This window comes from Lipophrys pholis (assembly GCF_963383615.2).
Source record: "Lipophrys pholis genome assembly, chromosome: 5".
Classification (NCBI taxonomy): Eukaryota; Metazoa; Chordata; class Actinopteri; order Blenniiformes; family Blenniidae; genus Lipophrys; species Lipophrys pholis.
In genome coordinates this window covers 3,011,156-3,034,401 of record NC_137628.1, presented here as the reverse complement: position 1 = coordinate 3,034,401, position 23,246 = coordinate 3,011,156, and the positions used below count along the sequence as shown (strand labels likewise).

Genomic DNA, 23,246 nt, shown 5'->3' with positions numbered 1-23,246 from the left:
TTCATTGAAGGGGAAATATTTTGCATTGTAATAGGGCAGAGCAAAGCAAATGTCTGATGTCTTGCCAAAAAGTTCTATAGAATTCAACAGTCTTGATCATCAATGATGCACGCACCAGTTTAATTTATTTATTTTTATTTGCCTTTGTTTCTCCAGATTGAACAAAAATTATTAAACAAAATTCTTCTTCTTCCATCCATCATGCTCTTGAACAGATGAATACTTTTGCCTTTTCTAGAAACGTTTTGTCAAGATGAGATTGAAGGTTATTCAATTAGACAAATTCCTCCTCTGATAAGTCAGGTTTGGAGTTTAATCTGCTTATACCATTTATAATTTCGAGATAATTTGTGTTTTTTAGTATTTGATATTTTTTTACTAATCTTTAAAGCTATGTGTTTTACCTTGAATTTAAACCATTCCCATTTTCCTAACTGCGATAACTCCATAGCTGCCAGGAGCCACACGCTGTCACGTGAATCATGTTTTAACTGTGAAACGTAATGAGCGCTCTCTGATGGCGTTGTGCGGGCCGGCCGTTGTCGCCCCCTGTCGGCGGCGGAGTGCAGGTGACCTCCTTGTTCTATTCCCGGAGAGACCGCCTCCATTTTAGCAGCGACAGCCGGCGGAGGAGCAACGGCGGCTCGCAGCGCACTCAGCGGCCGGTGCAGGGACACGCTCCTGCGGCGGATCTCCTCCCACCCCTCCCGCTCCTCCTCCTCTTCTCGCCGCCGCTCCTTCTCAGTTCCTCTCGGTGAGATTCCGGCCTTTTCTTGCGGGATGGCGGCTCTGCGGCAGCGTCGGGCGGCGATGGATTTGTGAGGATTTGTGCCGGTGCGCGTGCTGATCTGTGCCCGTTGATCGGGGCTCGGTCTGGGCCTCGGGACGTCAGGTAGGTGCCGGCTTTGTTCTAATTGGGTTTGTTGATTAGCGGCTCCGTGCTCCGGTTTATCATAAGGCGGCTTTGTGTGATCTCCTGAGGGGCCTGATTAGCGGCTGACGGGCCGCCGCGCTGCGCCGCTCCGGCTGCCAGCGGCTCTGTGCGCGGTGCGCAGCCGGACAGCAGCCCCGCTGCGCGGCCGTGGTTGAGGGGGTGAGGGGGTGACTGTTATATAATGTGTGCGCAGAGGACGCGCCGCTCCGCTCTGACCCCCCCCTGTGACGGACTGCGGCTGTCCTGCCGCCTCCTTCTCCGAACCAGCTTTAATGTTGGACACGGAGCTCCGGGGAGGGGGGGGGGTTCAGGCCGGACTGCAGGTGCAGCAGGGCCGCGGCTACACCCAGCAGGGCCCGGCTGCAGAGGAGAGGGGGGTACTGAGGGGGGACCGAGGGAGAAGAGGATGAGTTGAAGGTTTCCTGTCGAGCATCTTCACAAACCAGCGTCCATGAGAACAAACAGCTGCTGTTTAAATTCTTCTTCTTGGTGTTAGAAGTGTAGAGCAGGAGTTTATTGTGCTCGTCTTGTTATTTTTCATTCAGATTCCTCCATCCATCCTCTGTACCGTTTAATCCTGTTCAGGGTCGCGGGGCCCTGGAGCCAATCCCAGCTTACTATGGGGCCAGGGCAGGGCTCACCTGGACAGGTCGCCAGGCCAAATACACACGACCACACACACTCACAATCAGACCCGGGGGCAGTTTGGGTTCACCGATTCACCTCAAATGCATGTTTCTGGACTGTGGGAGGAAACCCACGCCAAAACCATGGAAGGTCTGTCTGGGATTTGAACCCGGACCTTCTCGCTGTGAGGCGAGAGCGTGAACCACTGCACCACTGTGTGGCCCCTCATTCAAATCAGGCTCAATATAATTTGCCTTTTTCACCCCCCCAAAAAATTGCTCTTAAATTCCAGAGTGAAACCTCAGTTTTCCAGAATAACATGTAAAGCTCAGGAAAGAGCAGAAGCCCTGAGTCTCTGGAGACTTCCAGACCAGGCAGACTCCCCTGTAAGGACTTCTCAGTCGTCCTGTGAAACAACTTCAATTGTTTTCAGGTCCAAGTACAGAGTGTGGATCAATCTGAGGTCTGAGTTTGACCTGGAGAACATTCACAGTCCTCTCCTGAGCTTCAGCCGTCTGGTTCTCCAGGATCTGATGACATTTCCTGCATTCTAGTTTCCTTCAGAGAAGCATCCCTGCAGCATGATGCTGCCACCACCATGCCTCAGTGGCGTTTATGGTGATGTGACTTTTCACAATATGTCATCTGGCCGGACTGCCATAAAGGTGACTTTCAGTCTGATCAGACCAAAGGTCCTCAGAGCGTTGGGCAGGCATGAGGCTGAACTTAAACTTCCTCCCTGTCTCAGACGGGACTGGTGAAGAAGCGGGAAACCCCGTCTGAACAGTCTTTAGCTTCTATGTCCTTCAGAAGGGTCTCAGTGGTCTACCTCGGCAGCCCGGCGTGGATTTAAACCAGAGTCACACTCCATCTGGTCCCTCATGATGGATTCACCTGCTGCAATAAACAAGCTGGACTGCTGGGAAATTAATTCTGTCACATTTAAAAGTGAAGTGAATATTTATACAAACCATCATTTTCCACTATATATATTTTTATCTCACTAACATAAGTTTGTGAAAGAAGCTTCTCTTGCAAATTCTTGTCGCAAAAGTCAAATGACATTGTCCATGATTTCACAATTTAGAAGTTAGAGAAGGTGAGAACGCCGGAGGAAGTGAATGTTGGGAGGAGAGCGGCAGAACGGGTGTTTACAGAGCTGGGGGAGGAAGAAACACTCCGAGGGCCTCCTGAACCCGAGGACATGGCCCTCTTACGGGAGGCTTCTGGGTCGTCCTCATCTATAGGAGAGGTCATCAGGGTGTTTAGAAAGCTACTTGGTGGTGAGGCCCCAGAGGGAGGTGAGCTACGTGCAGAGATCTACAGTATCTTCTGGATCTCGTGTTCGGTGACTACAGAGCCAATCTTGTTTTTTTTTACAGACGATGTTGTTCTCCTGCTTCCATCACACGACCTCCAGCTTCACTGGAAGAGTTCAGAGTGTGAAGCTGCAGGGCTGAAGATCAGCTCCTTGTAGGCGCTGTGTACGCAGCGTTCTCAAGTGAAAACGCAGTTTTAGTTCCGTTCCAGTGTCCATTTAAAACGACAACGGTGCTCGGAATCTCTGAAAACAGAACTTTATGAACCCCCCCCCCCCCCCCCCCCCACTGTGTCTCCGCGGAAACGGGGGAAATGCAACTTTTCTGAAACAAGCAGTCGTAGTTAATGGTTCTGCGCATGCGTGACAAGGATTCATTCATAACCATGATTGCAGGGTTTGCTCTCCACTCCTGACTTTAACACAGCCGGTGTAAACCAGGGGCAAGAGAAAGGGCACTGTTCTTCAAAAGAACAAATGTCAAAGCACAAAGATGCCCAGTAGCATTATATATTTAAGTGTGACGGTAATCATCGATCACGTTTTCATCACTAGAGATGCAAAGATTCACTAAGTTCACGATTCGTTGCGATTCACGACACGATGCCCACGATATCATTTCTTTCACAATTTTTTTTTCCAACAAAATTTTCAAGATAAATAACTGGAATTTTATTATTCCTGTTAAATCCGATGCTGTTTTTATATCATCTTCTTTTCAATATTATACTTCTTTTAATTCCCGAGGTAAAGTGACTGACTGTAAGACACGAACTAAGGCGCCTTTACTTTGGAACAGAATAACTTTAGAATAAACTTTTAACAAGAATAAAAATAGTTTGAAAATAAATCTCTCACACAAGAAACTAGGAAGAAAATCTCTTCAATTAACAATCAGAGGCTGGTAACCTTTATCTCTGGAGGTTGACCAGAGCGTGTCTCTGTGATGTCGGTTGCCTGCTGCATCATGTTGGGGGGACAGTTTGCGTTGGGCTTCACTCTCTTTGCAGATTAGTTTTGGTCGTGTCTTGTCATTTTCTCACTACTTCCATTTCCCGACCTCGGAAAGCCAAAATGCTGCCATACATCCGATTTGAAACTGGACGAAGCTTCCTGTATTTTGAAAGGGCCTGAGGCCACAGAGGTATAACTTTGCCATCCTCTGCATCTATAGTCTCACAAAACTAGACTGCGCCCCCTGCTGTTTGCATCGCAATGCTTTTTATTTTTTTCTTTCTAATCCACCTATTTAATTCAACACACATTTATATCTGTTTTTATCTGTCTGGCGATGCATCGTCACATCCTAGTTTTCACTCAACAAGACTCATCGCCCCTCCTGATAGCATGAAACACTCAAACACACACACACACTCAGATCTGAGGTGTTTATCAGTGTGAGCTGAAGCCGCTCATCGCTTTATGAAACGAGGAGAATATTCTGAGTTTTACTTAAATGACCTTGAGCTGCAGAGAGTCACAGATTCGGAACACAAGTCGTTTCCTGATGAAGGCCTTCGCACAGAGAGGTCAGGTTCTTGAAGGTTCTCCGAGACCGGGACCCTCAGAGACCCGACTGAACCGGGAACTCTGAGGTTCACGTCTGTCGATGCATCGCTGGGGGTTGTGGAGTTTACGTCACCCTGCAGCCGCCTGATAACAACTTTGAGGCTCCCAGGACATCACACCCAGCCTGAGGAGCTGAACCCGCGTCAGAATCCAGGTCCGGACCCGGGTCAGAACCCAGACGCACCACCCTAAACCCCCAACTAGATCTAGAGTGTGAAGAGGATTCAAAGTTCAGTGTAAAAACCACAAACTAAAACCTAAATTTGAGTCAAACTGAAGCTGTAATCGACTCGACTCTTATCTCTGAACTGCACACAGGCTGATCTCACACACACTACTACACAATAACACACACACTACCACACAATAACACACACACCCACTACCACACATGACCACATGATAGCACACTACCACACACTAACATACAGTAACACACACTGCTACACTATACCACACAACACACTATTACACACAAACACACGACCACGATAACACACCAACTACCACACTAACGCACAGTACCACACACATGCACATACACGATATGAGTTAAATACATTCCAGCTGAAACAAGAGTGTTGGTGTTTGTGTTTGTTCCGCTGAATTCGGATGAAGTTTCAGCTCCTTTTCCTCCGGTCAGATCTCCTCCACTAGATCTCCCAAGAGCCACCAGACCAGATCACACCTGGTCCATCAGACCTGATCCACCAGACCAGATCAGACCCTGTCCACCTGAGCGATGGCTCTGGTTTGGTCTCATTTGGTGCGATCTATTGAGTGTGGACCAGTCTAGTGAGATCTGGTCCTGGTGGATTTTGGTGGATCAGGTCCTGGTGGATCTGGTCTGTGTTGCAGTGCAGATTTAGGATTCTTTAGATGAGTCATGCTGCTGCTGATGCTGCATCTCCATGACAACGGATGGGGGGCAGTTGCTATGAGACAGTCAGAAGTAACACAATGCACACACACACACACACACACAGACTCTCACTCTCAGGGAAGGAGAGGCGTTCACTGAGCCTTCAGGACTGTTGGATTTTTCCGAGCTGTGCATTCCGTTTCTTTGTTCTCACTGTGACGTAAGTGTGACATCATCGCTCCGCTGAGCCGTAAAAAACTGGGTCAGGAGCCAGCCGGGGTTACCATGGTAACAGGATCAGTAGGTCACAGGAGGCCGCGAGGCATACTGGGAATTAGTCATGTGTGAACGAGGCTGCTCGTCCTGTCCGGGATGTTTTTAAAGTACGCGGAGTGACACGTGAGGTCGGGATGTCATCGCGAGGGCGCCGTTTCCTTTAACTGAAAAAAAATAAAACGCAACACCAAACAATCTTTGTCCAAGTGAAGACACTTGTTACAAACAAAGTTTTAAATTAAATCAAACATTTAATTCCATTAAATAATTTTGTCGGACTGAAGAACCTCTGTCCAGCTTTATAGCTGGTGGGCGGAGCCTGTCTGAAAGGCTTTTTTTTTTTTATACTCATTCGGCTACAAAATTAATCTGTCAAATCCTCTTCAACTTGTTTTTTCTCGTCAATCACTTTCCACACACTTTTGTGTGTGTGGACCAATTTACTAATGGATTCCATTGTCTCATTGTTTTGCTTGAATATATAGAATACTGAGCTCCATTGTCCTTGGGGTTTATGTGTGGTGTGTATACTTTGTACACACGATGGTCAAAATGATCAACTAGAGTTTATAGCTGTCCAGTTAACGTCAGCGGTTGTAAGGTGGAATTCATCAAGTTCAAAAAGATCTTTTCACACTTAAAACAGCTTCATACAGACTTTTTTTTTTTTTTTTACAAGAGGCCCATATCGGCTTATCTGATAGTAAAGCCTGGCACACACTACAGGTTTAGAGACCACACACTTGGTGATGACAAAAGACAGATCACACAAGATCTTGTTGTTCTGATCCTAAAGTGTGTGGTGTGACTACGGAGCTCACCCTTCAGCAGAGTGTCAGGCTCTGCACTATAGACATCTATAAAACTATATATATAGGTCTATGTTCTTCACGCTCAATATTCCAAATCTCACGTGACTTCAGTGTAAACAGTGACATGTAGATGTAAACCCCCCCCCCCAGACTGCGGCTGTCCTGCGGCCGATATTATGACTCAGGATTTTCTTTTATCGGGGTAACTTCAGGATTAACTGTGGGATTTCTGTACTGCGAAGTAGATTCACTTCTTACCAGGATAAATCACCCCGGTACTCTGAATGCCTAAACTGCTCTGGAGCCGAGCACACAAGCACCGTCTCCTGGCCAATCAGATCTCTTGGAAAAATGACCTGCCGATCTTTAGAATATTCTGATCGGTGCATGGACTGCCCCGCCCTCGTGGTATACTGAGAGCGCAGACGGAGTGTTTTGAAGGATGTTCCAGGTCTGTTTCACTCCACGAGGGTTGATCTGGAATAATGAGGTTAATAATGATGATTACGTCTGATATGACTGCAGAAATATGAATTTATGGAACGCAGAACTGCTCTGCCTTCACGGTGTTGAATTAATATTCCAACACAAAACGCACTCACACAGAGGAAACTCGGCCTCAAAAGCTCTGGATGGAAAATATAAAGTAAAAGAAGTGCTGTGAGGAATGATAAATAAAGTAAGACTGAGTGATCACAGTGCCGGTCTTGTTATATAGCCCAATGAATTAATATCGTATAATCCCATGAAGTCACGCATTAATTCGTCAGGAACTTTCTGGCTTTGGCTGCAGCAACAGTGTTTCTTTTAGCCTGGTTGGTTTTCATACCGGCACACATGACGTCACACACCGTGCTGCTCGGCTCTTCTCGGACCAGAACACACACGACGGGATTTCTCTGAACATATTCATTATCTACGATCTCGTCTTCTGAGACCTTCTGAGCGGATCAGACCGGACAAACTCACTCCACCTCTTAGCACAACCCCGGTCCACAGGACAATCAGACACAGTGTTGTTTGCAGACAACCGACAATCGTGCCTTTGCTCCCGATGCTCAGGAGAGAAAGATCAGGACTGAAATCACCCTGGTTATCCTGTAGTGTGTGCCAGCCGTTAGGCTTGTTAGGAGATGGGATGGGGGAACTGTAACAATCCTTTTTTTTCCACTCAAAGGCTAGAGTTGATATTTTTATTACTAAAACCACTACAGTCCACGTCTTTTCATTTCCACTGAACCTCACTGTCGATGATTTGTCCCCTTCTTGTTTACAAAGGCAGATGTTAGAATGTGAAAATTAAAATACTGTGTTTTCTGATTCAATGTGTCCTGGTGTTTTTTCTTCGGGCGGATGACATAAGGCTGTAAAGTCAGCAGATTCTCGGTATAGTCTGCGTTCAGGCTGGACCACAGTCGTCGTTCTCCGTAGGCGCAGCCCGTTACACCGCATGACTCTTCTCCACCAGGCTGGACTGGCTTGAAACTCAGTTTCAGGGACGTTGAGCTCTTCGGAGACTTTCTGTGCCTTCAGCTGAATAACGGCTCCGGCTATATTTGTTCATCTTCTATTTTTTTATTTTATTTCCATCAGCTTGACGGTTATTACAAGTCCCAGCTACATTGATCAGCGCAATTGATCAGTGTGGATTAATCTGACCTACACAGCTGGTCAAAGGTTTTAGAACAGCCCCATAGTTCCATTTTATTTTATTGACAATTATTCAGTTTATCTTGTTGCATTCTGAAACGAAAGCGTAGAACAAAGGAACAATCTGAATTCGGGGTGCAGCTAACAATTATTTTATTAATCAATGAATTGGTCGATTATTTTTTTTAATTAATCAGTGAATCAGCTAAAAAGTAAATTTTTAATTTCCAAATTTTTATTCAGAAATAGAAGGTTTGGACTGACAGAGCAAATTAGTGCACAAACAGGTTGCTGCTTAAATATTCTGTTAAAATAATATTCAATTAAATTCAAATCTAAATGTTTGTTAAATAGCTTCAGTAAAACAATAAATGCATACAAATGTATGCTATACACCTACAAAATATGTAGGCTACTTTTTTTATGGAGTGCAAAAAAGAGGCATTTTTGTCGAGGACTAAATGTGCCAAAATTTAATAAATAATTAAATACACCATTACATAATTATTTACATGTGTCAATTAATAAAAAAAATAATTGAATATGTTTTTACATAAAATTAATTGGTATCTTAATGAATTAATGATGCATTTAATGACATTTATATATTTAATGCCAATTTTAATTAATCAGTGGCAAATTTAAATATTTATTTAATTTTGGCACATTTAGTCCTCCATTGTTTAAGGGACTTGAGCTGTTTGAACAATAAAGAAATGCTAAATATAGAAATGCAAATCAGAAAGCCTGGTAACAGAATCACACACACACACGGTTCAGACAGTGAAAAGTTGGGGCCGTTCACATTGGGATAGTCCGGGACTCGGTTCACTTGGGAGGGAAGGGAGCCGAGAATTTTCACACCTTCGTTTGGTCCTGGTAGCGTTCACATTCACTTTAGTGACCGGACCAAACCGCCTGGAAAATGTCGCGCAATGACAACAGCTGCTGATTTGGCGGCGCTGTCACCTGAAACAAACACTGACCAGAGAGGAAGTAAAGAAGAAACACGACTCATTGATTGATCTGGACCACACCTGGAAGTCCCGCCACCTTAGTCTGTGGTGGCTAGGCTAGTTAGCTCGTGGCTAATGGGTAGCCACAAATAACTGTGATATTTAGTCTTCAGACCAGATATCATAGCGTCTTTCTCACTACTTCTTCCTCACTACTACTCTACGTCTGCCTGTGAGAGTTTTCTTTCTGCGTCTAATTCTTCTAATTCGCGCGGTTAGCTTTGTTTGTTTACTACCCAGAGTGCATTGCTCACTACGTCACGTCCTCTCCCCCCCCACCCACTAGAAAGATCATTTGTAAGCGAACCGAGATTGATGTTTTCCAAGGGACCGGAGATCGCTTCTTCTCTCCGGTTCAGAGTTCGTGGCCGTGTTCACGTCGCCCAAACGAAACAGTTTTTCCCTGAAGAGAACTGCGGTCCGGATCAAACAGGGCAATGTGAACACACCCGTAGTCACACAGCTCTCGTGAGGTGTTTAGTTTATAAGTTCGTAGTTTAAAGTCAGCTCCAAGAGTGACGGAAATATATGCAGAGCTAATAAGTCGTTACCTCAAGTTAATAACACGAGGGAACAAGATCATTTAATTCATGGCCACGAGATAGTAACTCTCCCTCGACTTATTAACTTATTATTTTGTTCCCTCACGTTATGTTTTTCACCAATGCCACCTGCATCCCTGTCTTATTTGCTCTTATGAACATTTTGAGATCAAATGATGCGGACCACATTAGATGTTGGTGGTTTCTAACTAAACCACCTAAATTATATACATATAGAACTAGGGATGTCCCGATCACACTTTTTGGCCCCCGATACCGATCCGATTTTTCAGAATTGAGTATCGGCAGATACCAATACTTTCCCGATCCGATACTTACATTGCTTACAAGCTTACAAAGATCCTGTATGATGAACTCAGGATTTAAATTTATCAGTGCATTACACCATCTTCCAGTCTGGTCTTCTGATTGTGTCGTGGCTTTGGGTCTGCCAGGTCTCATCCTGTCTGGGTGTGAAGGAAACTGGACTCACTGACACCTTGACTTCCTTTGTGACTTCTCTGTAGGACAGACTGACCGTCTTTCTCTCCTCCATTGCTAGTTTCTTTCATCTCTCCATTTTTTATAGCTGCCTTCAAGCTCATCTACATTGTTGGATTTAGTGTCTCTCCTTTCCTTTTGGAGAATAATCACAGGTCTTCTGCTGACCGATCAAGCACAGTGATACCGTGGCCATTAAAGAGGTAATGTGCAAAATTCACTTGTTGGTTTTCCAACGGTAATATGCGTCCCCATACATGGAACGACGCCCCAGAAGTGAAAAAATTTTGTCTTTTCTCTCCCGGGCTTGTTTCAATTTTTAAAAAGTGTGTTGCTCCAACGAGCCAATCAGAAATTAAACCCTATATAGTGTCATCGGGGGTTTAGCCAATCCCAATCAAGGTAGGCCCTCCCTTTGACCCTCCCACAATTAATCAGCTCTGCTCTGGCACATGGCACCACAAGAGGAAGTACTTCCTCCTCTTCCCAAGATGGGCATGTGTGGGCGGAGCCAGTCCAGCTCACACAGACACAGCAGGTTCTGAATGTGACTCATATGAGCCAATATTCAAATGGAGGAAAATCAAGGAAAAGCTGGATTTGGGCCAATACATTTTGAATACAATGATTTTGGACCAACGAGACCATGTGAAAGTGTTGAAAAACTGGAGAATATGACCCTTTTAAAGCAGGTTGTGGTGGTTTTAGCAGTGTGTGCAGGTGCTTCTGCGAAATGAAAATCAGGATAACCGTGAACCTCATGAGCAGAGGGAAGCATAGCGTGCTGTAAAATGTCCTGGTAGGGGGTTGCATTGACTTCAGGCTTGATTTAAAAAGTGGACGAACAACAGCAGATGATATGAATCCTCAATAACATCAGTGACTTTGAAAACTTCACACTGGAAGTCTGCTTGGATTCTGGACCTCTCCACTCTTCCTCCACGCTCTAGGACCTGCGAGAGGAGAACTCTGGAGCACTCGGGACCGGTCCAGTCCTGTTTCTCCTGACTCCGGGTGGTCTTTCGTTAACGGGGGCCTCCAAACAAGAAAAACCACAGTTGGAGCCCAGATCTTGGATCCATCTTTTGGCTCCTGAAGCATTAACTCCAGTTCCAATCCACTTCTTGTAAATCTCCCTTTCTTCTTCCACTGAACCTTCCATGAACACGCTTGGAAACACTCTGTGAACAACCAGCTTCTTTTGCTATGAACTTTAGCGGAGGATCTATGATGGTCTTCTGGACCACTGTAAATCAGCAGTCTTCTCCATGATTGAGGTTGTTGAAGCAGACAGAGAGACGATTAAAAGACGGTTAAAAGACTTGGGGAAAGTGTGGACCATCATCCATTCGGCTCTGCAGGGGTTTGGAGTGAACAGGCTGGTTAGATTGTGAAGCTATGAGTCTACAACATTGGACTTTTTCACAATAATCTCATTTTAGCAGATCCTGGATTTGGGATTTTCATGAGCTTTTAAGCCATAATCATCAAAAATCCTAAAATACCTCATGTGGAATTAATCTATATGATATATCAAGTTTCCCGGTTTGAATTGTGTGCGTGTGTTTTCTGCAGTAAGTCAAACATCTTCGTCCTCTTCCTTCAATTCCTCCAGGTTCTCGGCGAGGATGTGGCAGTGAGCATGCTCAGAGCGCTGATCGTTACCATGGCGATATTCGGCGGCGGCCATGCGTGCAGCGGGCAGGATAACTGCTCGTCCAGCAGCGGCTCTAAAGATTACTGTTACTCGGCTCGAATCCGTAGCACGGTGCTGCAGGGGCTGCCGTTCGGAGGCGTGCCCACCGTGCTCGCCCTCGACTTCATGTGCTTCCTGGTGAGTTAGCATTGTTGTTTCCATGGTTACAGCTCCTTGACAAACTGATCATGTGACTTTATATTGGCATTAGCAGTAGTTCAGGTGTTGACGTGGCAGACACTGAGCAGTTCCTCTACTCCTGCAGGTGCTGCTCTTTGTCTTCTCCATCTTGAGGAAAGTTGCGTGGGATTATGGCCGCCTGGCGCTGGTTACCGACGCTGACAGGTGAGTGGTTTCAGATATCTTTGGTTTCACTTGCTAATCGTCTCGCTGCTGCCCCCAGAGACCAGGACCAGAACGCACACACACACACACACACACACACACACACTCACACACTTCTACGGCCATTCATTGGGCCTTTCACATTGATGTGATCTCCAGCGTGGCCTCTGATTGGTCAACTTCTCGTTTTCTGTTTTGTTTTGTTTTTTTAATCTCCTGAAGGCTGAGGAAATGTTTCAGCCGCCCGGACGAGCGCGAATAGTATGTTTGTGTTGCTCCTCCTCCTCCTCTGCTTCCTTGTCTCTCCTGCCTCTCCTCTGGGTTCATTAACAGGGTGCTGCTCTCTGATTGGTGCACTAACTCTTCTTTGCAGTTTCTATGGAGAGTTATCAGTGCTGTGTGTGTGTGTGTGTGTGTGTGTGTGTGTGTGTGTGTGTGTGTGTGTGTGTGTGTGTGTGTGTGTGTGTGTGTGTGTGTGTGTGTGTGTGTGTGTGTGTGTGTGTGTGTGTGTGTGTGTGTGTGTGTGTGTGTGTGTGTGTGTGTGTGTGTGTGTGTGTGTGTGTGTGTGTGTGTGTGTGTGTGTGTGTGTGTTAAAATAGAGGAGCAGTGGTGCCCCCTACAGGCTGTGATCGACACCAGTTGTCTGCCTGCTCATTGCATGTCTAAATTTATGAGTGTAGTTAAAATGGAAGCACTGATCACCCTCCATACACGGAGAACACGGCCTCTGTGCAGGTTTTTTTGACTCACACGTTTGGTTTGGCGGCTGAATGATGCTAACGAATGTGATGCTAACGTGGCTTCGCACCTTCTCTCCATTTCTAAACTGAACTCAGCCGAAGACGAGACAGAGATAACTATGAGCCGGTGAAGAGGTAACGACCATCACGTGTCGCACCCAGCTCAGTGTAGTAAACCCTGTGACGTGCTAGCAAACCTGTTGATTGTGAGCTGAGGATTGTGATGTCGAACCAACACTGACCAGTAATGGATGACGCTGCGGTTGGTGCGGTCACTTCCTGTGATTTTTGTGTTCAAATAATTCCAAAGCAGAACAACACGGTACATGATCATCTCTCGAGGTTTTAAAACCCGGTCACCTTTGTCGTCCAAGTGTAGTTTAGAATCATCGCTGAGGCATGTTGGCTTCACAGCGACAAAAATCTGATCAGCCAGAGGTCAAATGCCAAAGGAAGGTTATTGAAATGATCATTTCCAACACATTTCTCAAAATTGGCCTGTCAGGAACAATTCATTGGTCAAATTTACAGACGCATTTCACACCAAACCAACTTCAATAGGCACAAAAAGTCTCCATCTTTGTCGTCCTGTAGCTATGTGCTGTCCTCCACCTTTGTAGTTCTGTGGCTGTGTTCTGTCCATCTTTATCATATAGCTGTGTACTGTCCTCCATCTTTGTAGTCCCATAACTGCATACCACTTTCCAGTATTCCCTTCACTCTCGGTGTAAACATAACGCTGTAAATACTGTGTACATACATACTAGTTACTTTAGTTTTGAAAACAGATTATAAATAAAAATATAAACGCTCCTCGTGAAGGTACCCTGGCATCTTAATTGGTCACTGTTTTCTGAATATTAGTGTCAGCAGTGTTTTTAGGCCTGTTTAACTTCCTGTGCTTGAGTGAAACAACGTTTGATTCCGTGTTAGCGCTTGTTGTGTTAGCATAATGAATGACTGACACAAAGGTGAAACACCCACAAAGAAGTGTTGTGAGTGAGTGAGTGTGTGATAACCCAGGGGCCCGTCTCATTGGTCTGTGCCCGGGGCTCCTGTTGCTTCTTGAGCTGTAAAATCCAATCAGCTGACTCCTTCCTATCCGTGTCACAGCGTTGCCTCGGCGATGCACTCGGAGACGCCCGACCGCTACGAACGCCTCACGTCCGTGTCGAGCTCCGTCGACTTTGACCAGAGAGACAACGTAAGTGCCCCTTCATCATCCTCGTCATCTTCACACAGCAGCTCGTCCAATCAGAGAGCAGAGCCTCCGATAAGACTCTCGCGTTTACACGTCATCCTCGCACTGGGGGTGCGGTTCGATTCCCGGCTGCTCTCGCAGTGATGTTTAAGACGACACTTTCTGTGTTTTCAGGGTTTCTGCTCGTGGTTGACGGCGATTTTCAGAATAAAGTAAGTGTGCACACTCACAAGTCCCACAGACGCTGGACTGGCCACAGACGCTGGACTGGCCACAGACGCTGGACTGGCCACAGACGCTGGACTGCCATGTTGTTGTCACAGTGGTCTTTTTGCTTGAACCCCTCCAGGGACGAGGAGATCCGGGAGAAGTGTGGCGAGGATGCGGTGCACTACCTGTCCTTCCAGCGGCACATCATCGGGCTGCTGGTGGTGGTCGGTGTGCTGTCAGTGGGCATCGTCCTGCCAGTCAACTTCTCCGGAGACCTACTGGGTAAGACGCTCTCCCATGTCTTGCCGGCGCTGACACGGCAGGGCGCTGCAGCCCGTCTCTCACCACGCTCTCACCTTGTGTCTGATTGGTTTTTAGTCCGAATTATCAGTACAGATGTGTTCTTCAGACGAGGAGCACCCGGACGGCCTTCTAAAGAAGGTAACAGCAGAGTGCTGCTGGGAAATGTAGACGCTCCTGTAGACCTCTGTGACTCCACCCCTATAGAACCTGTCGTTGTGAGCAGTGGTGGGGTAGAGAGGCAGACTTGAGATCTGACTTTCGCCGGTTCGATTCCCACAAAGGATAGATCATCACTGCTTCTCCCGAAGCAAGACCCTTGCATCCTACAATAGGATGAAGAAATATAGAAAATATTGTATATAAGTATGACTAGTTTGGTTTAGTTTTAGTTTAGTACTGTTCTTATCCCAAAACCTCCGGAAGAACTCAACGAAATGTTCCTGCTGACAGGAACCAGCAAGCACAAAACCACCATAGACAAAAATATGCACACAAAACTACCATAGAAAAGACATGCATAGAAAAAAAAACTACCACAAACTACACGCATACAGTCATAAAACAACACACACACACACACACCGTTACAGAACCGAGAAGTCTTTGTTTGGATTTCTGAAACAACTTTTTTCTTTCAGAAAACAATGCATACAGCTTCGGACGGACAACGATAGCCAACTTGAAGTCTGGGTGAGTCAAACACGGGAAACCGTTAGCTTAACACTGACACTGGTAGTGGATGGAGCTGTTAGCTTAGCAGTGACACTGGTAGTGGATGGAGCTGTTAGCTTAGCACTGACAGTGGATGGAACTCTTAGCTTAGCACTGACACTGGTAGTGGATGGAGTTGTTAGTTTAGCACTGACACTGACAGTGGATGGAACTCTTAGCTTAGCACTGACACTGGTAGTGGATGGAGTTGTTAGTTTAGCACTGACACTGACAGTGGATGGAACTCTTAGCTTAGCACTGACACTGGTAGTGGATGGAGCTGTTAGCTTAGCACTGACAGTGGATGGAACTCTTAGCTTAGCACTGACACTGGTAGTGGATGGAGTTGTTAGTTTAGCACTGACACTGACAGTGGATGGAACTCTTAGCTTAGCACTGACACTGGTAGTGGATGGAGCTGTTAGCTTAGCACTGACAGTGGATGGAACTCTTAGCTTAGCACTGACACTGGTAGTGGATGGAGTTGTTAGTGTAGCACTGACACTGGTAGTGGATGGAACTCTTAGCTTAGCACTGACACTGGTAGTGGATGGAGCTGTTAGCTTAGCACTGACACTGACGGTGGATGGAAGTCTTAGCTTAGCACTGACACTGGTAGTGGATGGAGCTGTTAGCTTAGCACTGACACTGGTAGTGGATGGAGCTGTTAGCTTAGCACTGACACTGACGGTGGATGGAAGTCTTAGCTTAGCACAGCAGTGGATAGCGCTGTCAGCTTAGCACTGACACTGGCTGTAGATAGAACCGTTAGCTTAGCTCCCTGAGAAGCCACAGTTCTGAAGAGAAGTTTGTGGTTCCAGGACAAACCTGCTGTGGCTCCACACGACTTTTGCCTTCATGTATCTGCTGCTGACCGTCTACAGCATGAGGAGACACACGTCCAAGATGCACTACAAGGAGGACGACCTGGTACGGAGACATTATGTCAACTTTAACAGACTTTTCTCACCCTGACCTACCTTTTCTTTAACAATTTTAATTTTTTATTCTTTTATTTTCTATTTTTCTGTAGCACTTTGAGATTGCTTAAATGTAAAGTGCATTACAAATTCAATGTATTATTATTATTATTATTATTACTCATCCAGGACCTGGTCCTGGTTTCAGTCCAACGACGTCTGCATCCTGAGAGAAACATGTTTACTAAACCCAGAGTTGTGTGTTGCAGGTGAAACGCACTTTATTCATCAACGGGATCTCCAAGTATGCAGAGGAGGCTCAGATCAAGCAGCACTTTGAGTAAGTTCCTCGTGGTGGCGCTGTGGTGAACACTGTGGTTCAGAGTGTGACGGTCTACTGTGGTCCTACAGGCAGGCCTACGAAAACTGCACCGTGCTGGAGGCTCGCATCTGCTACAATGTGGCTAAGCTAATGTCTCTGAACGCAGAGAGGTACACACTCTCACACACTCACACACACACACACACACACACACACACACACACACACACACACACACACACACACACACACACACACACACACACACACACACACACACACACACACACACACACACACACACTCACACTCGCATGCTCACTGGCTGTTTGTTCGCAGGAAGAAGACGGAGCGCAGTAAGAAGTTCTTCACTGATCTGATGGCTAAAGAACACGTTCCCACTATGATCAACCCCAAACCATGCGGACACCTGTGCTGCTGCGCTATCACTGGCTGTGAGGAGGTAACACACACGCACACGCACATTCTGAAGAAACCCGGCTTCAACCCCAACAACTTCACTTACCTTTGTCCCATTTCCTGTCTACCATTTCTTTCAAAGATAAAAAACAAACTAAAGCTTCTAAAGTTCCTTTTTAGCCCTCGGAGCAGTTTCAGTTTGGAGGGAGTGACGGGTGGATGTGTTGTTGCAGGAGGAGGCAGTGAGCTTCTACACTAAGAGGGAGGCCAAGCTGAAGGAGGAGTACCGGAAGGAAAAGGAGAAGGTCCACACCAAACCTCTGGGCATGGCCTTCGTCACCTTCCAGAACGAGGCCATGACTGCCATGTAAGTCCCGCCCCTTCAGTGTTCTTAGTCTCCCCTGTCTTTTCTCTGACTCCACCCTCTCCTCTCTTTGCCCCGCCCATTCTCTGCAGTATCTTGAAGGACTTTAATGCCTGTCAGGTCCACGGTTGTCGGTGTCACCAGGAGCCACGTTCCTCTCAGTTTAGCGATGTTCTCCATGTTCACAACTGGAGCGTCTCGTACGCCCCGGACCCACAGAACGTCCGCTGGTATGGCCACAGGCCCCGCCCACCTGCACGCCATCATTAAAATGAAGCCCCTCCCGCTCCCACCTCCTGACCCTGTGTGTTGCCTCCTGCAGGGAGCACCTGTCGCTGGGCGGGATCTCCTGGTGGATCCGCTGCTTCATCATCAACTGCAGCCTGTTCCTCCTGCTCTTCTTCCTCACCACGCCCGCCATCATCATCTCCACCATGGACAAGTTCAACGTCACCAAACCCGTCGAGTACCTGAACGTAAGACCTCTTGGACCGCCTCTCAGGCGCACCCGCTTCTGTCTGCTGATGCTCTGCCTCTCACACTCTGATTGTTTGTTTGCTTCGCAGAATCCCATCGTCACTCAGTTCTTCCCAACTCTGCTGCTCTGGGCTTTCTCCGCTCTGCTGCCCACCATCGTGTACTACTCTGCATTCTTCGAGGCTCACTGGACCAGGTACTACTTCTTAATGCTCCTGCTGCTAATGCTCCTCCTGCTGTGATGTGAAGCCTAAAAATATCCAGTCAATTTAAGTTGAAACTCTCAAATCAGGAGTCAGTCCTGAGTGTGTGGACCTGGTCTGTGTCATTCTAGTTTAATGTGGATCTGGTCCAATGTGTTCCTGCCTGCAGGTCTGGAGAAAACCGCACTACGATGCACAAGTGTTACACGTTCTTGATCTTCATGGTTCTGCTGTTGCCGTCGCTCGGGCTCAGTAGGTGAGGCAGCAGTGATGGTTACCTCTGACCTCTGTGACTTCTGACCTCTGGCTTCTGACCTCTGTGACCTCTGACTGTCCCTTTGTGTTTCAGTCTGGATGTTTTCTTCCGTTGGCTCTTTGATAAGAAGTTTCTGGCTGATGCTACAGTCAGATTTGAGTAAGTCGTGTTTCTGACTAAAGTTTTTGCTGATGAAAGCGTTTGTTGCTCCTTCCTTTGTTTTTGGAGAACGATGACATTCGATCCTTCAGTAGTAACTCATGTTGCCTTCAGGTGCGTCTTCCTGCCGGATAATGGAGCTTTCTTCGTAAACTACGTCATTGCCTCGGCATTCATCGGAAACGCCATGGATCTGCTCAGGATCCCCGGTCTGCTCATGTACATGATCCGACTCTGCCTGGCTCGGTCTGCAGCCGACCGCCGCAACGTGAAGAGGGTGAGGACACACTGTGACTCCACAGGATGGACGGACTCCGACCCCACAGAGAACACCGACTTAAATGTCTAACTTGTGTCTTTCCTCTGTAGCATCAAGCCTATGAGTTCCAGTTTGGCGCTGCATATGCCTGGATGATGAATGTCTTCACTGTGGTGATGGCCTATAGCATCACTTGTCCCATCATCGTCCCGTTCGGTCAGTCTCTCTGACCTGCTATACACTGTCACACTGTCGGGAGTCTCTTCCACCCTAACCAGGTCTCCCCTGTCCCTCTGTAGGCCTCATGTACATGCTGCTAAAGCACCTGGTGGATAGGTACAACATGTACTACGCTTATCTGCCCTCCAAACTGGACAAGAAGATCCACTCGGGAGCCGTCACTCAGGTGGTGGCTGCGCCGATCCTCTGCCTCTTCTGGCTGCTCTTCTTCTCCACCGTACGTACAGGTAGGTTCATTCAAGACGCGTCCAAAACCTCCACACCTGTCGGATGTCAGCCCCGCGTACTTCACTGGACACAAGTCAAAGTCCGATACGACTTCAGAACTGTCCATGAGGCTTTTGGTTCCAGTCTGCTCCACGCAGCACCAGAACCAGATGTTTGTTCACGTTTCACCACTGAGTTAATGACTAAAGCTAGCATGCTAATGTACTAACAGGCTTTGAGACACCCACGTCGATGTTCACGCTGGTGGTGCTGATTGTCACGATCGTGGTCTGCCTGTCGCACGTCTGTTTCGGACACTTCAAGTACCTCAGCGCTCACAACTATAAGGTACAGCAGGAGTTCACCAAGCCGGGTGACACCCACCGCGACGGCACCCGCATTCTCACTCTGTGTCTCTTGTCTCAGATCGACACCAAGGAGACCGACGTGGACGCTGTGGAGAACGGACGTCCTGCTCGACCCTCGTCCTCCCCCACCACAAAGTCTCAGGTGAGTCATCAAATAAGTCACGTCCAGATCAGCCAAAGGAATCATCTCGAATCATTGCAGACGAGTCCAAGTCACTTCTGAGAGCAGAAACAAGTCTGAGGAGCTAAAATTAGACCCGTTGGCCTGAATCAGATCCCAGATGGGACTCGTTCAGGTCAGTCAGTCCAAGAAGAAATGAAAGTTATTGACCTGGCTGTGGTTCTGTGTGTCCAGCAGCAGCAACAGCAGCAGATGTACATCGCGCAAGTGCTCCAAGACCCAAACTCCGATGAGCCCGGCGGCGCCAGCGAGGAGGACCGGGGCTCATCCCAGGACGAGGAGATGCTGAACGGGGGGAACAGCATCAATGAGGCGGATTTCCAGTCAGGGGAGGACAGTCTGATCGCCAACGAGGTCCACCAGTAGCTGGGGGTGGAGCTAAAGGGAGGGGGCGGAGCTAGCCGTAGTGTCATATCCACACAGTTCAGTGAAGCAGACAGGCGAATCGGCGCACAGCAGTCACTGTTAGCTCCGCCCCCTTCTCAGCCTGAAGACTTGACCCTGACCTTTGACCCTGGTGCGGGTCACCAACGTTCAGTCCAGCGAACCTGTGGACAGCTGAAGGACACTGAGTTGTCTCCACAGGAAGTCACTGTAAATAACCACCAAGCCAAAAGTTTTCTTTGTGTCTGGTCGGCGGGGGGGGGCGGGGCCTCAATATTTGTGCCTGGGCTGGTTTTCATTCGTTCGCACTCGTGTCTTGACTCCGTAACCTATTGCGGGGCGTCGGGACTGCGCCTGTCGCGGCGTTGAAGCTCGGCCCCACAAGACGCCTCCGGGTGACCCTGCCGCGTTGCCGCCGTCCTGTGGTTAACCGGGCGACGGACCATTCGCTAAAACCAGCTCTCGTAGTGGTAGAAACCTCACGCAGACACACCGCAGCTTCTCTGTGACGTTCTTACTGTAGCAGAACCGTGTGTGTGTGTGTGTGTGTGTGCACGCCTGTGTGTCACACACACACACACATGATCCATTGCTAGTGAAATCTCAGTACTGGTCCATCAGCCTTCAGAAGATTTTTTGACCTGCTGAGCTTTCACTGCAAAGTGGCGTATAAACAACGTCGCCCCCTCTGGATGACTTCAGTCACAGCAGGAAGGTTCTAATGAAACACTTCCTCATCCCAGAGCTTTCACCCGGTGTACTGCTGATCCACCTTAAATCGTCACCAAGGAGCTAACAGCTTTGTATCTGCGTGTGCTTTTCGATCTCTACTCGTTCATTGGGGCAAAATTTGTAAAGATGCTCGAGCACGTCGGCAGGCGGTTTGATGCTAGGTCAATGCAAGAAAGGAGCTGACGCTGTCGAGACCAGGGAAAACTGTGTGCGTGTGTGTGCGTGTGTGTGTGTGCGCGCGTTTGTGTGAGTGTGAGAGAGCTAGCACACACCTACATCATGAGTTGAACTAGTCTGATCTGCCTCCTGCAGACGAAATATTTTCTGTCACGTCAAATAATTTGGCGTTTCAGTTGCCATCCCTTCACATCGAGTCTGAAACAAAAAGACGGAAAACTAGTTTGATGTTGGCTACTTCAGCCTAATTTAGCACAGAGGCTCATTGTAGAGCCCAGTGAGTAGAATTCAGCCACTCGGAAACAGCTGGACACGCCCCCTGCCAGTCTGACACGCCCACTCGTCGGACGTCAACAGCTTCCCGCTGTTTCAAGCCTCCGTGCTGAGCTAGGCTAAGCTAACATGCGCTGTAGAGATGAAAAGGCGTGTTTTCCTGTTTGCTGTAGTCATGTGACCACCAGTCAGGGAGGGGCTACAGAAGTTAATGAGGTGCTCAGATGTGGACATTTTTGTGTGCGTGGCGATCCTTCTTGTTTTGCCGTCGTCCCTCTTCACCTTTTGAGGAAACGTAACATGTTTGCGGGCTGAAACAAGATTGAACGAGTGTGCTAAGACGTGGCCATTTATTTACTAGACACGCCTTCTCTATATACCCATGTATCTACTAGACAAACCCATATTCACGGAAATCTCGCTATTTGTCCATTGGACATGACGAGTCTCACTGAGACACGCCGGCTAACCCGGCCTGTCTGGGTGGACGAGTCCTCAAGTGGGAAACATTGGCGAAAAACCCTCCAGCTGCATCTTGGGAAATTAATTTTGAGCTTTGTTATCTGAAAATCCACATGGGCGTTTCTTATGAGCCTGACTGTGTGAGCATGACTGCCCCCAGTGGACAGTCGCTGCCAACAATTTTACCCTTCACACAGACAGATGCTCGTGTTGCGCGTGTCCTCCAAAAACAAACGTGACCTCCATGCATCAGAGGCTTTGCCACTGTTACTGGTTTCCACGGAAACCAGGTTAGTAGTGCCATCGCCTACGTGTGTTTGGTTTGGGGTGAGGGCTCATTAAGGTTCAGAGCAGCCATGCTAAAATCATCTCCCGTGTTTGTTTTCCCACTAAAGTAATGTTTACATCTGTGTGTGTGCGTGCATGTGTGTGTGTGTGTGTGTGTGTGCGTGCGTGTGTGTGTGTGCGTGTATGTGTGTGTGGCAGCGGACATGACGCTGGACTATGAAAGCTGCAGCCGCTCGGTGGCGTCGGCGTGGCGTCGCTGCTGCATGCCGGAGAACCTGCAGTGTTCGTACCCGCCTGCTGGGTTTAGTGTTCTATCCCCAGCCGGGCGCTGTGCCGTACACACATGACCCTGAAGGAGAGGAGCTGGCAGAGGTGACGTGAAGGTGACGCTGGAGGCTCGACAGCTCTCTTCTCACCAAGACCTGCGCAGCCCTCCAGCTTCACGAACCACTGCGTGCTTCTCATAGTCGTCAGATTCCTTCAGGCTGAACCTCTTCACGTTGGGGGTGGGGGTGGGGTGGGGGGTGTCGAGGGCACAGGAAGTGAAATTCAGTGTGTAGTTTTTGTGTCCTGACACTGAATTGGTGTTAGTTTCCGGTTGCCGTGACAACGGTGTTGCGACATGTAACTTGAAGGTTTTTAATGTTCGGCCACTGCTTCTTTTTTTGTTTTTGTTTTTGTTTTGTTTTTTTACTTGTTGGCGTTCCTGAAATGTGAAAAGAAGAATGTGAACCTCGGAGTGGTCGGCTGAGAACTACCAAACTTAAACCCTGTGTATAAACTCCAGTGTGTGTGTAAATAGCCTTCGAACTGCACCGTCGTCCTCCGACTGGGCTCCGGTCTGTGGCACCATGTTCAGGGTTTTAATTTATTGCTGTGACACTATTTATTTTTACTTTGGTTTCCGTATGTACAGTGAAACATCCGTCCTATTTATGTTACTTGATCAATAAAATTGGCTTTCATCTGTCTGCTTGTTCTCTCCGTTTGTGAACAAACATGGGGTCCAGCAGGTCACCGACTGTCCCACAGCTCACTGAGTCATAAATCTGTCAAAAACTCAAACTCTGATTTCAATCATATTTATCAGATATGAAGCTCCACAGGGTTCTGGGTTAGGACCCATATTTTTCATATTACCCATGCTAGGGAATAATATATGACACTCGATTAACTTTGTTATGCAGGTGATACACATGTATCAATTAAATCAGATGATACTGATCACCTTGTCAAAATAA

At 47.5% G+C, this 23,246-nt stretch overlaps 1 protein-coding gene across 6 annotated transcripts; it reads left to right on the top strand.

The window, feature by feature from the left end:
- The first annotated feature begins 611 nt into the window (after window positions 1-611).
- LOC308110496 (CSC1-like protein 2) lies at window positions 612-22,970 on the top strand. 6 transcript variants are annotated; one of them, XM_080464808.1, is made up of 25 exons: window positions 612-892; window positions 11,723-11,941; window positions 12,069-12,148; window positions 12,985-13,023; window positions 14,002-14,092; window positions 14,264-14,301; window positions 14,439-14,581; window positions 14,678-14,740; window positions 15,241-15,292; window positions 16,135-16,243; window positions 16,503-16,573; window positions 16,645-16,725; window positions 16,895-17,018; window positions 17,209-17,342; window positions 17,432-17,569; window positions 17,662-17,815; window positions 17,906-18,012; window positions 18,189-18,275; window positions 18,369-18,434; window positions 18,549-18,711; window positions 18,804-18,909; window positions 18,993-19,160; window positions 19,373-19,488; window positions 19,567-19,650; window positions 19,867-22,970. In XM_080464808.1, the coding sequence occupies exons 2-25, from the start codon at window positions 11,750-11,752 to the stop codon at window positions 20,053-20,055; spliced, it is 2,595 nt and encodes an 864-aa protein (XP_080320934.1). In that variant the 5' UTR covers window positions 612-892; window positions 11,723-11,749; the 3' UTR covers window positions 20,056-22,970. The 6 variants fall into 6 exon arrangements, with proteins under 6 accessions (XP_080320934.1, XP_080320932.1, XP_080320933.1 ...); XM_080464806.1 differs by having other exon boundaries at window positions 19,864-22,970; XM_080464807.1 differs by lacking the exon at window positions 12,985-13,023 and adding an exon at window positions 12,371-12,409 and having other exon boundaries at window positions 19,864-22,970.
- Window positions 22,971-23,246: the final 276 nt, after the last annotated feature.

Excerpts from the sequence above, each read along its gene's own strand:
- LOC308110496 (XM_080464806.1), top strand. The coding sequence starts at position 11,750 with ATGCTCAGAGCGCTGATCGTTACCATGGCGATATTCGGCGGCGGCCAT. Across the intron at positions 14,302-14,438 it reads ACGGCGATTTTCAGAATAAA|GGACGAGGAGATCCGGGAGA; the intron begins GTAAGTGTGCAC and ends GAACCCCTCCAG. Across the intron at positions 18,276-18,368 it reads CCGTCGCTCGGGCTCAGTAG|TCTGGATGTTTTCTTCCGTT; the intron begins GTGAGGCAGCAG and ends TTTGTGTTTCAG.